Source organism: Pholcus phalangioides, unplaced genomic scaffold (genome assembly GCF_987345545.1).
Source record: "Pholcus phalangioides strain wild (caught in Gottingen) unplaced genomic scaffold, Ppha-v1.0 ptg000011l_1, whole genome shotgun sequence".
In the NCBI taxonomy this organism is placed as follows: domain Eukaryota; kingdom Metazoa; phylum Arthropoda; class Arachnida; order Araneae; family Pholcidae; genus Pholcus; species Pholcus phalangioides.
Genome location: NW_028301604.1, coordinates 54,016,897 through 54,032,101, shown reverse-complemented (window position 1 = coordinate 54,032,101; position 15,205 = coordinate 54,016,897). Strand labels below are relative to the sequence as shown.

The 15,205-nt window shown below is 38.8% G+C and overlaps 1 protein-coding gene across 4 annotated transcripts in view; it reads left to right on the top strand.

Moving 5' to 3' along the window:
- Window positions 1–15,205, top strand: part of Remo (Remoulade) — a 130,766-nt gene that overhangs the window by 106,309 nt on the left and 9,252 nt on the right. For 3 of the 4 annotated variants that reach the window (XM_089239698.1, XM_089239700.1, XM_089239699.1), the window contains one exon: window positions 614–2,079. The exons of the other annotated variant lie outside the window; for it this stretch is intronic. In XM_089239698.1, the coding sequence (XP_089095824.1) occupies window positions 614–1,865 (1,252 nt within the window). In that variant the 3' untranslated portion in view covers window positions 1,866–2,079. Of the gene's footprint in view, window positions 1–613; window positions 2,080–15,205 lie in introns of those variants that run through there. 4 annotated transcript variants of the gene reach the window in all.

Here is a 15,205-nt window from a genome sequence, read left to right as displayed (position 1 = left end):
TTTGGAGGTGTTTCTTTTTCTTTGAGCAAATTTGACTTAGCATATTTCTAATATGGAATGATTATCACAGTTGATTACAGTATGCAAGTCCTTTTCAAAAAAATTAGAACACCCTAGAAATTTACAAGAGCAGTTCATACAATGCTCAAGCTGAAAAGCCCAAATTAAGGGTCTGGTTGTAATCTGTATTTTCATCTTCTAAGAGGTTCTTTTTGAGCACATCAGTAGCAAAAAATTTGCATAAAGAATGTTTGCATATTTGAATGTTTCTTAGTGTCTAATTATTTTTTCATTTTTGTTTCAAAAAATTAGAACACCCCGTAAGTTGTTTGAAAAAAAATTAGAACATCTGACTTAAAACGGATTAGTAAATGAATATTTTCATGCAAATTTACATAAACTTGATAAAGTTTTATGTCTTTCCTCGTTATGTATGTAAACCCAGAATCATTCAATCTTTGCAATAGTAGAAAAAAGGGATATTTCTACAAACGCAAAATTACATGTGTATTTCGTTGTACTGATCTAAGTTGTCTTGCTTAGTATATATGTAGAGAAGAGAAGACAAATTTGTGTATTTTTCCCTAATTTATACTTATTATTTTCCTTGTAGGTGTTTTTTGTCACTTAAACCATGTCTTGGAGCTCTATATTGTCCAGCAGTATTGATTTTGTTTGGAATATGTTGTTTATACCTTCTGATTTTTCGTGAATTACGGCAAAATGTAAGACATAGTAGCTACCCACCCAGTGCATTGGGTACCCCTGGTGCAATAAGTGAACCAGGTAATGATGACATAGAAAGTTCAGACAGCAGTAAAAATATATTATCTGATGAAATATTGCTTCAAGGTCATGCCACATTGCTTTGCATTTTTTTAATAGCTTGGGTCAGTGGTGCTGCCTCAGTTACACGCATTTTTGAAAACCACGTGCCCTATGATGAACTTTTGTTTTCAGTGGGATATTGTATTTCAAGTTTATCTCTTGGAATATATAGTTTTACTTTTTTTTGGTGGTGTTGTCCTGCGGTCTGCTTTGGTTCAAATGCAGTATTTTGCCGGAAACAATCAAAAATTTCAAAAACTAAAATTGAACTTTTCCCGATGGTTTCTGTTGGAGAGCCTATGCTCTCATCAAATGCTGATCAAGAGGCTTTAGAAGAGGGAATGTTTGAAAAAGATACAGTAAGTGCGTTTGATTCATCCTCATTGCCTGCAACATCAGCTTTCACTAACTCTAGTAACAACTCATTGAATGTTACAAAACTTTATTATGATCCCTGGCAAAATGTTGTTGCTAGAAGATTTTTTGAAAAATGTCGTCGTCGAAAAATGCACCGTTTTCGTAAAGAGGGATTACCTAAGACAGTTGTTAGTACAAATTTGAAATTATCAAACACATCAGAATCTAGTCCTGCTATATCAGACTGTAGAAGTGAGCCCTCTAATACCATGCACTGTAATAGAGCATCTTTTAATAAATCATCTAAAAACTTAAGTAGTAAAAAAGCTCCATGCATGCATTTTCATAAACTTCCATCTTTGACATCCTCTGATTACAAGTGCTTAACTGTGAGCATGAAGTTACCATCTTCAGAAGATAATAATTTCCCATCATTAGGACTTGATTCTAATATTTATCCCTGTGTAAGAACAAACATTCTGCCCAACAATAAAAAGCGGTGTAAATATGAGAAAGAGCAAAAAAGTAAAAATTGCTATCGTCATTCCAGTAAGCTAAAAAAAAGTGTCCCATATTCATCTTTTTCAGCTGAAGATTTGAAGTGTGGCTATCATTGTTGCTGTCAATGTAAACATTTGTGTCAAATGCCGCATAAAGATAGAATACATACTTGCGCATAGAAAAAAAGATGCACAGTGTCATCAACAGAAGTTTATAGAGAGTTCTTCTGATCTTTTTCATTTTGAATTGTGTTCAATCTCTTCATTTACATAATATATGCCAGAGGAATATTTTCCTCATAAATAAAAATACATGCTTTCAGTATGTTGTATGTATTTTTACGAACTTTATTCTGTACTTAAAAACAAAACAATAAAATTTATCATTTTCTATAATGTATGATGAATGTTTTTGAGCACTCAAATCATGACTAAATGTTACCAAGTTTAATGTTTTTATGATTCTAAAATCTGTTTCTTCAATTGTGAGAAGGAATTTGATCTGGAAGATATCAAACAGTGGTTAGACTCCTAAAGATGATTGCTGAACCATATCCAGGACAGCTTACTCCAGCTCCATAGCTGTTTCCAATGTTGTGTAACATTTGCAAAAGCCCATCATTTGGGGGAAGGGGTAATCGGCAGCCGACCCCCCAATCCAATCATTCCTTTTTTGCATGAATTACTGTTATCTACACAGTGAGACATTTATGGACCTGGAGGATAATGGGAGTTAAAACGATGAATAAATCACAATTGCTCTTGTTAACAATGGATGAGACATTATATCTTTTATGGTATATCTAAGTAATGCTTACAACCTGAATCTTGCTGTTACAACTGATTTGCTTGTGATTATCAAAGAGCTAATGTTAAGGATACAAAAAAATATGTGTGTGTTTATACTGAGATGCAAAATTAGGAAGCTTTCATTATAACAGCAAAATTCTCGAAAAAGCTAGTTTTTCTTTCTTTCTCCAAAAATTAAACTAAGGATGGATTACTACCACTGATCATCGCACATGCACTTTATAAACATTTTAGAATAATTATAACAAACACTGGACACAAAAAATCATAGGTTTTCACCCACTTTCCATATTCTTAGGCTCAGGGGAGTCGGAAATGTTTGGAATTTGTGGGTGCTCATGCATCTTGATCTTTAAGTGGGAAATTTTGATTTTTAAATAAATTTAGACTGTTCAGACCCATGCCATAAATTACCGTGGGTGCTCAAGCACCCCAATGCCACTGCCTGTAACATAATTGGTTTTCCTAAAATATAGTTTCCCGAAGTTTTTGTTCCATCACCCCCCTCCAACTCAAGCCAATCCATAAGATTCCATATTGTCTCTATAGCTTCTACTGCCCTCCCTGGACTATCTCATTGTCCCTGGGGAAAGTGGTATTCTCCATTTCGGGAAACACTGTTCTGGATTAATGCTATTCTGTTTAAATCTGAAAATCGGCATAATGTTGAAAACTATTGTCCTATTTCGATTCTTCTCTTACATGAACAAAGTTCATGTTTTCTTGAATATTTTAAGCTCTAATCAGCATGCCAATTTGGCTTTTGAAAAAGTCGTTCTACTGCTTTTATTTACATGCGTAAAACTTTCCTTCTATCCAACTTAGAAACCGTTACTGTCTTAGAGTATTTTTTGACTTATCCAGAGCATTTGATACAATTTCTCATGTCATCCTACATAATTAACTTTCCCACATTGGCATCCATGGTATCCCATTGTGACTTCTTGAAAATTATTTCAAAAATAGATATCAGTATGTAGAGATATATAAAATCAGAATCACTTTGATCTTGTAATGGTGTTTCCCAAGAAAACTGCTTGGGGTCATTATTGTTTATAGTTTATAATTTTCATAAATGATATACAAAATGTTATAGCCTCAAATTCGAATTTTGAACTAATTTTGTTTGCCAACGATACAAACCTACCCATAACATCCTCGAGCATGGATCTTTCTACAGCTAGTAACTATATCCATAAAATTGCCGCTTGGTTCAAGAGTAACTTGCTAACTTTAAACAACAACAAAACAAAGTTACTATTCAATTTTAAAGTTTTTGGGTGTTTTGGCCGACGTGATGTATACTTTTTGTCTTTTGACATTTTGTTTGCATGAGTGGCAAACATTTTCAAGAATTACATGATGGCAGGCAAACGGCGACTACTTACGCCTTCTCCCCGAGTCACGCTGCTTTGTCGGGATTGGTCCATTAAGCCAGATTTTCCCCATTGGCCGAAGTTGTTCAAAGGGCTCTGGATAATGCTTGGGTTTCAATCTCATCATTTTTAAGATGGGAACTAAGCACTGTTGATATTTTCCTCCTCTCTTTTCTGTTGAAGCAGTTCTAGTACTTTTGAATCTCGAATGCTTATCAAAAAATGCATGGAAAATATCTTGTGTTGTTCGATAGCACCTGGGTGTTCACGAAAAGAATTTTGTGATCCTTGGTCAGGTCATGCTCCGCTACATTTGACTTGTCAACCTGACCCAGTCTACAATTTTGTTTGTGCTAGACTAATATGATCGATTTCGATCTTTTTGTAGTGCCTATATACACTTCTCCACGACTGCACTGGATACTTTAAACCCCAGCTGTTTTTAGTCCGTCCCATTGATCTTTGGCCGACCTGAGACATTCATCATTTTTGGTTGTCTTGATGCCAAATTTTCTAAGGTGTTGTCCGATTCTGTCAGAATTTATATAAATGATCTTCCTGATCCCATAAGCTGCCGTGTCAGACTCTTCGCAGATGATTGTCATTTATGAAACAGTGTCCAATATATCCGACAGAGAATCTTTCCAACACAACCTTAACATTATTTCAGAATGGTGCTCAACCTGGGAATTGCCCCTCAACTCCTCAAAATCAGTTTTTATGAAAGTTACCCGTAAAAGAATTCCCCATGATTTTCCTTACTCGATAAACAATTCTTTGATCTCAGAGGTTTCCCATTATAAATACCTGGGCTTTATAATCTTTTCCGATCTCCGCTGGAATCTTCACATTGATTATATTTTTAATAAATATCTCCAAAACTCTTTTTCCTTCATCATAACCTGAAAAACTCCACCCATCATGTCCGTCACCTGTGCTACCATACATATATCCTCCCTAGTTCATCTGAACAGTATACATCATAACATCAAATTGACAATGGAGAAAGAAGGGACCCTTCAGTTTCTAGATGTTTTGGTAACAATGAAATGTAATAGACTAGGTCATACTGTATACCTTAAAGAGACACACACAGAGTCTAATCACCATCCTGCCCAGAAGCAAGGTATGATCAAAGTTCTGGTAGAAAGGGCAAGAAGAATCTGTGAGCCAGAACATTTTGATGAAAAATTACACCTGATTAGGACCTTCCAGGCCAATGGATACTCTGCAGGGAATGTAATGAGGGCCATACATATAAAAACACCTCATGGAGAGTAGAAGAACTAGTGACTGGAAAAGCATTCCTGTCTTACATTTCTCGAGTTACGGACAGAATCGGACAACACCTGAGAAAATTTGGCATTGAAACCATCTTCAAGACAACCAAAAAGCTAAGGGAATGTCTCAGGTCGGCCAAGGATCAATGGGATGGACTAAAAACAGCTGGGGTTTAACGTATCCTGTGCAGTCATGGAGAAGTGTATATAGGCACTACAAAAAGATTGAAATCGACCAGATTATAGTCTAGCACAAACAAAATTGTAGACAGGGTCTGGTTGACTCTGGCTGCACTCTAGTTTGAAGGGCCTGAACAGAGAACAACTTTCGTTCTAGTTTGAAGGGCCTGGATAGTCATTTTGTTCTGATTCTCAAAAGTAAGCTTCTAAAAAAATTCTTGGCGAGTTTTTTGGCAAAAGATGTTGTAGTTGGCACCTTTGTGTTCTTTCGTATGTGCATGTTGCACCAAAACCACACACAGGAGGGCTGTGAAAATTCGTAACGTTTTGTATTGAAATTGTTCTAGTGGAACTAGATTATATTGTCCAGCTTGAAGTCAGGTCAGAGCGGCGTATAATACCGGTTGCATTATCAGTTTATAAAGGATTAACTTATTGTGAATGGGGAGCCTTGTATTTTTGTGTTATATCTTACTGAGTATGATTAAGGCTGTTGTCGCCTTGCGTATGACCTCAGCTGCTTGTTTGGCAAAACTTAGATGCTTGTCAATTATGACACCAACGTACTTAGTATGATTGACAGGGAAGATGGGTGTTCCTTGAACTATGTGTGCATTAATGGGAGGGTCTCTTTTATTCATGACACATGAAAACTGTTTTTGCGGCACTTAATTGAACACTGCTTCATAGACAACACTGTTCAACTTGTCCCACAAGTTCCTGTAAATTAGATAAAATCTTCCATGGGGATTTTTCAACTACACAGAGGGCATTGTCATCAGTATAAAGTACTGTGAGGGCCACTAGAAAATAGTTCACATGGAGTGTTGGGCCCAGGATACTTCCTTGAGTGATTGATGAATGGATAGATTGTGAATTAGAGGTTGAGTTATTGATCTGTATTCAGAATGTCTGCAAAGAAAGAGACTGTCACAAATTTAATTATACAAGGCCACAACAGGCGAAAGGTCCACTGAGGGGGCTGAGGAAAAAGATGTCCATAACAAATATGGATGTCATATTTCTAAAATACAGTAACCCAATTAAAAAAATAAAAACAATACATATACATGAAATAAAATATTATTCAATGCCCATTAAATATATTTATGGTTCTTATTCCAAGTATATGGATAACTTCTCGATTTACCCCAACATGTTTATCATATTTCTTTTTAAACATGTCAATTGTGTTAGAATTTACTACCCCCAGGGAGTAAGCTATTCCATTTATTAACAACTCATTAGAGAAGAATTCCCTGCAACACCATAACCTAGAATTGTCCTTTACCAATCGATACTAGTGTCCCCTAGTGAAAGCAGTTGATTGACGGTGTACTAAAAGTTCATGGTTCATCCTGTCCGTACCGTTGAAAATTTTGAACATATCTCCCCGACTCCTGAGTTCATCCAATGTAAACATATTCAAAAAATGAAGTCTCTTCATAACTCAAGCCACATAGGAGGACACGTGTAGCTCTTCTCTGCACCCCTTCAACCAAGTCTATGTCCCTCTGCAGGTATGGTCTCCAACACCTTGCGGCATACTCCAGTCCGGGACAAACTAAGCCTCTGAAAAGCAGAATGACTTTAGGGGAACGCAAAGACACTTTTTGGAAAATGAAACTGAGCATTCTATTCGCTTTTTTGACCACCGCTGAACAATGTTCATAAAACCTAAGCCACTCGTCAATGAGAATTCCCAAATCAGTGATCCTAATTCCATCCAGGATAGTGACACCATTCAACTTGTAAGAGAACCATGGGTTGTTCAAACCAAAATGAGTGACCGTCCAATTGTCAACGCTAAACGAGCCTTCGTCACATGATCATAGAAGCAAAGGAGGTTAGTTACACATGACTTCCCCTTCCTGAACCCATGCTGATTATCCGACAATACATTATTCTCATCTATCCACTTAACAAACAGCCTTTTGATGATTTCCAAACTTTGAGAGGGAGCTTGTCAAACTCACAGGACAATAATTGGACACAGCTTCTCTATATATCATATCGGAACAACATTAGCTAGCTTTCAATCCCTGCCACTGTGGTGGTCGAGTGGTCATAGTGACGGATTCGCATCACGAGGATCCGGGTTCGAACCCCACCGGCGCCACAGTGGTGGTCGGCTGAAGTTGGTTTTCTGTGGTTTCCAACTTCAAGCCGCGAATGCGAGCCGATCTCCCCATTAAAAAGTCTCGCCACAGAGAGCAACAGGCCTACAACGTAACACATATTCAATGAATACACTTCACTTACAATTCGAAGTATAGATGGCAGCACTGAAATATCAAGCACAACACTAGCTGCACACTCAGACTGTTAGGTGCACTCACTTTGTTCCAGACTCTGCCACAAAGCCGGGCTGGAAGAGATCTCGGCAACGGGATAAGTCAGGTGGCAGAGCCCCTGGCGTTCATTCATTCAGCTTCCAATCCCTTGGGATGGTACCCTCAGCAATACTACTCCTGTAAATCTGTGTGACTGGCCCAAGCAGTTCATTAGCATTCCCTGAGAACCCTAGGATAGATATCATCTGGTCCTGATGCTTTGCTTGCACATACATTTTTTAGAAGATTTCGAACCTGCACATCTTCCACTTGAATATTGTTGAGTGCAACGACCCAGTTTCTGATCTTGAGAATTTGGTGCATGAGGTACAAAAAGAGACAAATAATTCGAGAAATATTTTGCTTAAGTTTTAACAACGTAAATTTATTAACATTTTAACAGATGCTACTTAGATTGCAATTAAACAAAATGGAAACAATAAAAGATTTCTCATACCGATGGCAGCAGTCCGTAATTTAGTCCAGTAGTGCGCAAATCGTGGGTTGCGTCAATGGACTAGTGGGGTCGCGAGATATTTTCCAAAATAGAAACTTCCAAATAAGAAATTGACTTTTATTTAAAAAATTTGTCAAAACTAAAGAAAGCCTTTATTCAGCAGAGCTAATTACCATGTATCATACAATGTAGTTTTATAAAATTCTACTTATGTGTACAATAACCAATATATCGGCTCCATCATGCCAGAATCACGAATGTGCAATGTTCCTTGCAAAAAAAGATCGTGGGATATGGCGTTTGAATGCTTACTGCGTCGATGTTACTCTATGGAAGTTATTTTCCTAAAATGTTTTGAAATGTGTTTCAATAGGGGATATACATTTGCGTTTCAGGCACAACTTAGATATCAAAACAAGGTATCCAAACAGCTGATAAAAAAAAATTGTATATCCATGCTTCTGGCATATGTGGTCAACAATATCAAGTTAGTACTTTTTACAGGGTGACTTGGAGAGAATCACCCGATTTCAAAATTGTATATTTCTTAAAAATTAAAACACAGAGTATAGATGCTAATAAACACAGAGAATGCTAAATAATATGTGAATATACGGGTGGAAATGTGTTTATGAACAATTATTGTTAATGTCGATTTCAAGTGTAGAATCATTTTGAAATCGGACGATTCTTTCTTAATCATCCTGTATACGAAAATCAAGGACCACACTTCACTAAACTTCCATCTTGCATAAGGGACACCAAGTACATCAAAAAACAAAGTAAATATTTATATGATATTAAAAAAAATTGAATATCTTTTGGAAGTCAATATTGCCTAATTAAAATCGACACAAGGGTTCCAAAAAGGGCTTTCAGGGTAACACATTTACTGGCAAAAAAGCGGAATATCCCTAAAAGCCGGGATAGTCATCCTATGTAGGGGTCACCGATAAATTTTTTGGTCAAAAGGGGGTCGCGCTTCTAAAATTTTACGTACCACTGATTTAGTCCATTTGCACCAAAGCTGCATTAAAGCCCGGTTTTCCCAGGAGCAGGTTTTCTATGGTGCGCGCAGCGTGAAAACGCTGATTGGTCAAAAAACCTGTACTTCAGGTTTTTAACCAATCAGTGTTTTCACGCTGCACACGGCGCAAAAATTCTACTCCCAGGAAAATCCGGCTTAAGAGCGAGCTGCTTAACTTTCAAGCGCACTAATTTGCACTAATGTAACAACCGTACGTACCACTGATTTAGTCCATTTGCACCAAAGCTGCATTAAAGCCCGGTTTTCCCAGGAGCAGGTTTTCTATGGTGCGCGCAGCGTGAAAACGCTGATTGGTCAAAAAACCTGTACTTCAGGTTTTTAACCAATCAGTGTTTTCACGCTGCACACGGCGCAAAAATTCTACTCCCAGGAAAATCCGGCTTAAGAGCGAGCTGCTTAACTTTCAAGCGCACTAATTTGCACTAATGTAACAACCGTTTGAACGACTTTCGGTACACGTGCACCGTGGACAATAACGACCTTGGAAGGCGCGGGCAAGGTTACAGGAAGCAGTGCCGTCTTAAGGCATGCCCCCCCCCAGGTCTCAAGAGAAAAGGGGCCTCACAAAAATGAGATCTGGTTGAGATTTCTGAGAATTTTCCTGAAAGGGCCTCAGAAAAATCACTTGGGCCGGGGGGGCTGATGATGCTTTTCAAGACTTCCCTGCCAGGAAGGCACGGCGAAATCAGGCTGACAATTGATGTACTACGAGCAGGCCCGTAGCCAGAAATTTCGTTCGGGGATGAACAGTGATAATAGATTTAGCCATCTTTTTCCCATTTTTCGGTCATTTCGGGGGGGGGGCAGATCCCAAGTACCCTACAGCTACGGCCGTGGCTATGAGGCAGCGGACTGGATAGCGATCGACATCGGGAAGGATGGAGGGTGACTAGAATTACAGGGTGTTTCTAAAAGAATCACTCGATTTGAAATGCGTATATTACGAAAAATATTGAACATAGACACTTAAGATTAATTTTATATTACATGGCTAATCATACTTTTTACAAATCAGATTAAAGGTGCTCAATATGTCCACTTTGTAATGCACAGTATATGTCTATACGGTAGTCAAATTCGTCCCAAACTTTTGCGAGCATGTTTTCATCCGCTGCGAGTGTATTTCTGTGAACTACGTGCGAAACTGTCGGATGCGTTGCACATTTTTGTCTGACATGCGGGGACGGCCAGGAGGGGCCGTTCAAGTATTACGTAAGCAAATTTTTAGCCATTTTTGACCCCCTCCCCCCTCCCTTGTCAGCAAAACTCTGACACCTCCCCCTGTCAGCAAAATTTCGTCATCAGCTTTGCCCCTCTGAATCTTAACGCGTATTGGTGGGATCAGAGACGTACACGGGGGGGGGGGCATAGGGGCTCGCGCCCCCCCCCCCACGATCAAAAATTTATTTTTTTAATGCAAAAAAATATTTTTTTAAATTGGAATTTCGGAAGAAAACACCTTTTTTTGTTGTTATTATCAATTTCTGTTAATTTCAATGTCATTTGAAGGCTATGAACTCAAAAATCTTTCATAAATTCATTGCGACCCACCCTCTAAGCCATATAATGATAAATCGCATGCAGGCCCTTTGACGAAATATGACCCTGGGGGTTATCTGATGCGGCCTGCCCTCCTCAAACCTAATTTTGTAAAAATGAACTAAGCGGCACATTTACAGATCGCTTAAGTGTCCCGTGGTACAATTCCAGAACATTTAAGTGGCCCATGGCACATTTTCAGATCACTATAATGACCCGGGACACAGTTCCAGAACACTTAAGGCGGAGTAAAATCTCCTCTAACGGCCATGTCTGAACAACGGTAATCTCTGAACAACAGCCACATTTTGTTAGAACCGAACACGTCCCACAGACTTAACATTACAGGTAATCTCCGAACAACGATTTCTGAACAATGGCCATTGGTCTTGGAGTCAAAAAAAAAAAAATAGCACTCACATTGCTATGAGAAAAATAATTTTCAAGGGAATCCTCCCCCAAAACTTTATGGGGGGAAGTTATGTATGTTTTCTTTTCCTGGGTACACACACACAAATGCAATGCTAGATAGGTACATTGAAAGTAGTGAAGATGAGAAGAAGCCACATGAGTGATCTATAGTTGTGCTGTGGACCACATAAGTGATCTTTAAATGCACCGTGGGTCACTTAAATGGTCTGTAAATGTGCTGCAGGTTACTGACGTGATCTGAGAATGTGCCCCTTAGTTCATTCTTGCAAAATTAGGCCACATCAGATAACTCCAAGGATCACATTTGGCTCGCGCGTCATGGGTTGAATATGTGTGGTCTAGTTGATGAGGGTGGGAATAAATAACTATTTAGTACATGTCGTAGTCTATGCCAGTTTTTCTTGCCAATTCGTTTTTGTTGTGTTTTACCTCATCACTGCAAGCCTAAATTTTAGGATGCTAAAATAGCTTTGTAGATCGATTTACAAGACCACAACTAGATGCTTGGTCAGCAGGGTCAAGCACACCCTTTGTCGTTAATCAATTACAGTAAAACCTCCCAATAACGGCCACTAACGGGATCGTGAAAATGTGGTTGCTATTAGGAGGTGGCCGTTATTGGATATTGTCGTTTTATTTCTGAAAAAAGTAACTGTATAAAATTTGCGACGTATAATGTATAACATATAAAATAATAATCCATTCCGTAATTGATTGCGTTAATTATATAATTGATTATATTAGAATGTATGGTTAAATCACTACTGTAATATTTTAATAATTGATTAATCGACACGTCGCAACTATAGAGAAGAATCAGGTGGGTCTGGTGCCTCGGGTGCCCGACCAAAGGAGGAACAAATTTCACCATTTAACCTCTCTTAAACATTACAAGGGGGGCATAAAAAAATTTGAGTTTGTCCTGGCTGACCAAGCATCTAGATGCGGCTCTGTTAATCGATCTACACGTTATTTTAGTATCTTAAAATTTAGGCTTGCAGTGTGCTGAGGTAGAACACAACAGAAACGACTTGGCGAGAAAAACTGATGTGGACCAAGACGATGTACCACAATCTAAATGGTTATTTATTCCCACCCTCGATTAACTAGACCATACATACTCAATCCATGACACGCGGGCCAAACAAATGTGACCCTCGGAGTCATCTGATGTGGTCCACGATCCCAAACCTAATTTTGTAAGAATGAACTAAGCGGCACATTCTCAGATCACTTCAGTGACCCGCGGTGCATTTAAAGATCACTTAAATGACCCGCGGTGCATTTAAAGATCACTTAAGTGACCTGCGGTGCATTTAAAGATCACTTAAGTGGCCCGCGGCACAACTATAGATCACTTCAGTCGCCCGCAGCACAACTATAGATCACTTAAGGGCACTTTATCCCTGTCCACAGGCCAGGGCTCTGTCCCTTCCGGGATATAAGCCCTTTACCCGTGTGGGTCGGGCCATGCTGGGGAAATATACCTATCTAGCATTTGTACCCAAGAAAAACCATACATAATTTTTTTTCGCCAGCGCTCTGGGGGAAAACTCCCATGAAAATCAGCTTGAAAATTATTTTTTTTAAAAAGCGATGTGTTTTTTTCCCGACCGTGTTCAAAGTGGCAGTTAGAGAAGTTTTTTACTGTATTATTATAATACAGTATATCAGTATAATCATACATTTTAATATAATCAATTGTATAGTTATCATAATCAATTACAGAATAGATTATCATTTTAAATGTTACATAGATTGCAAATTTTAGTTGTGGTTTTTTAGGGGTCGTTCAAGTATTACGTCATCATCGATGGGGGAAGGGGGGGTTTCGATTTGCTGACTTTTGATGACAAGGGGGAGGGAGGGGGGGGGTTTGGATGATGCTTACGTCATCAAGCAACCTTTATGAAAATATGAAATATTCTTAATGGCATCTTACCCGGTGAGCCAAAAACGAGAAAAACCTTTCGATAGTTTGTGGGCACTTGAAGTAACATTCCCCCAACCCCCCTACTGATAAGTGCTCTACAGAGCCACTTTAGTGATCTCTAAATTTTTCGCGGATCCAATAGATCTGGAAATGTGGCCGGGTCACTTAAGTGCTCTGGAACTGTGCCACGCATCACTTAAGTGATCCGTAATTATATGCCGCGGATCACTTAAATAATCTGAGAATGTGCCGCGGGTAACTTGAGTGGTGTAGAACCGCACTGGGGGTCCACTTAAGTGCTCTAAAACTACGTCACATGCCACTCAAGGATCTCTAAATGTGTCACGGATCGCTTAAGTGTTCTGGAACTGTGTCCCGGGTCATTAAAGTGATCTGAAAATGTGCCACGAGCCACTTAAATGTTCTGGAATTGTACCACGGGACACTTAAGCGATCTGTAAATGTGTCGCTTAGTTCATTTTTACAAAATTAGGTTTGAGGAGGGCAAGCCGCATCAGATAACCCCCAGGGTCATATTTCGTCCAAGGGCCTTCATGCGATTTATCATTATATGACTTAGAGGGTGGGTCGCAATGAATTTATGAAAGATAAATTTTGAGTTCATAGCCTTCAAATGACATTGAAATTAACAGAAATTGATAATAATAACAAAAAAAGGTATTTTCTTCCGAAATTTCAATTTAAAAAAATATTTTTTTGCATTAAAAAAATAAATTTTTGATCGTGGGGGAGGGGGGGGGGGTGAGCCCCTATGCCCCCCCCCCCCGTGTACGTCTCTGATCCCACCAATACGCGTTAAGATTCAGAGGGGCAAAGCTGATGACGAAATTTTGCTGACAGGGGGAGGTGTCAGAGTTTTGCTGACTTTTGCTGACAAGGGAGGGGGGAAGGGGGTCAAAAATGGCTAAAAATTTGCTTACGTAATACTTGAACGACCCCTCAAGAAATAAAACAACCATTCCCAATAATGGCTACTTCCCAACAGCGGCCACATTTTCACGGTCCCGTCAGTGGCTGTTGTTGGGAGGTTTTACTGTATTAAGATAGTTAAATTTTAGAAGTTTGTTGAAAATTTTGATTATGTATTGAAGAACATTGTTTGAGAGATTTTTTCAGAGTATTTATCATTTGTTGTAGTATCTGGGCCGGCGGGCGGGTGCCTTTTTCTTCTTGAGGTATTTAATAATTTTTTGCACTTCATCGTTACTTGTTGGGTACAGGGCCGTGGGATAAACGGGCCTAATATTTCTGTGAAATAGATTTCGACCTCTCTTTCGGTGGCAGAAATATGCTGTTGTGAGGTGTTGGTACATGTCCGTAAAAATCTCAGCTTTGTCAATCATTATATGTTGAGCCATTAGGGCCACTGATATAAGGAATTCTTGAGTGAGCTGGCTTACAAATTTTGTTAAGGGTCCCGTCTGAGCAGTTGGCGTCTTAAAGGAAGTTCTCATTCATGCAGGCGCGGATCTATGGGGGGGGGGGGTGTTCCTCCCAAGCGGAAATTTGAATATGATAATATTGCATTTAATAAATGCGTTGAAAATTACTTGTATCAATATTTTTGATTAAATAACAAATTCAAGAAAACGACTAAAAATAGGCAAATAGGAAAAAATTGCGACTTCCCGGGAAATACGGGACAATGCAGGACGTATGGTCATATTTATTTACAACAATGAAAAAAAAAAAAAAATCAGCCCTCCCAACAGCGAGCTTTAGATTCGCCCTTGCATTCGTGTATGCTTTAATTTCTCGAGATAATGCTCTTTTTAATTCTCGATATTTGTTATGAAAATATGGGGGTTCAGTGTTCTCTGCCATTTACTGTTAAAGAGAGAGGTGCGAACGATTCTATGTCAGGAAGAAGACTGTTTATTATACAAGAGAGGACACAATATACAAGCACATACACACCTACGCAGATAACTAGAAACGACCGGTTCATGGACATGCAGCGTCATCTATACACATACATATAGAACATGAACTAGTGCGATTACATTTCTAACACCCGCCTGTAATCGCACATTTTCAGACAGCATAAATGCATAAGTTCAGACAATACCAATTTGGGCAATGCTTTCGTGAGCATATCAGCAATTTGCAAT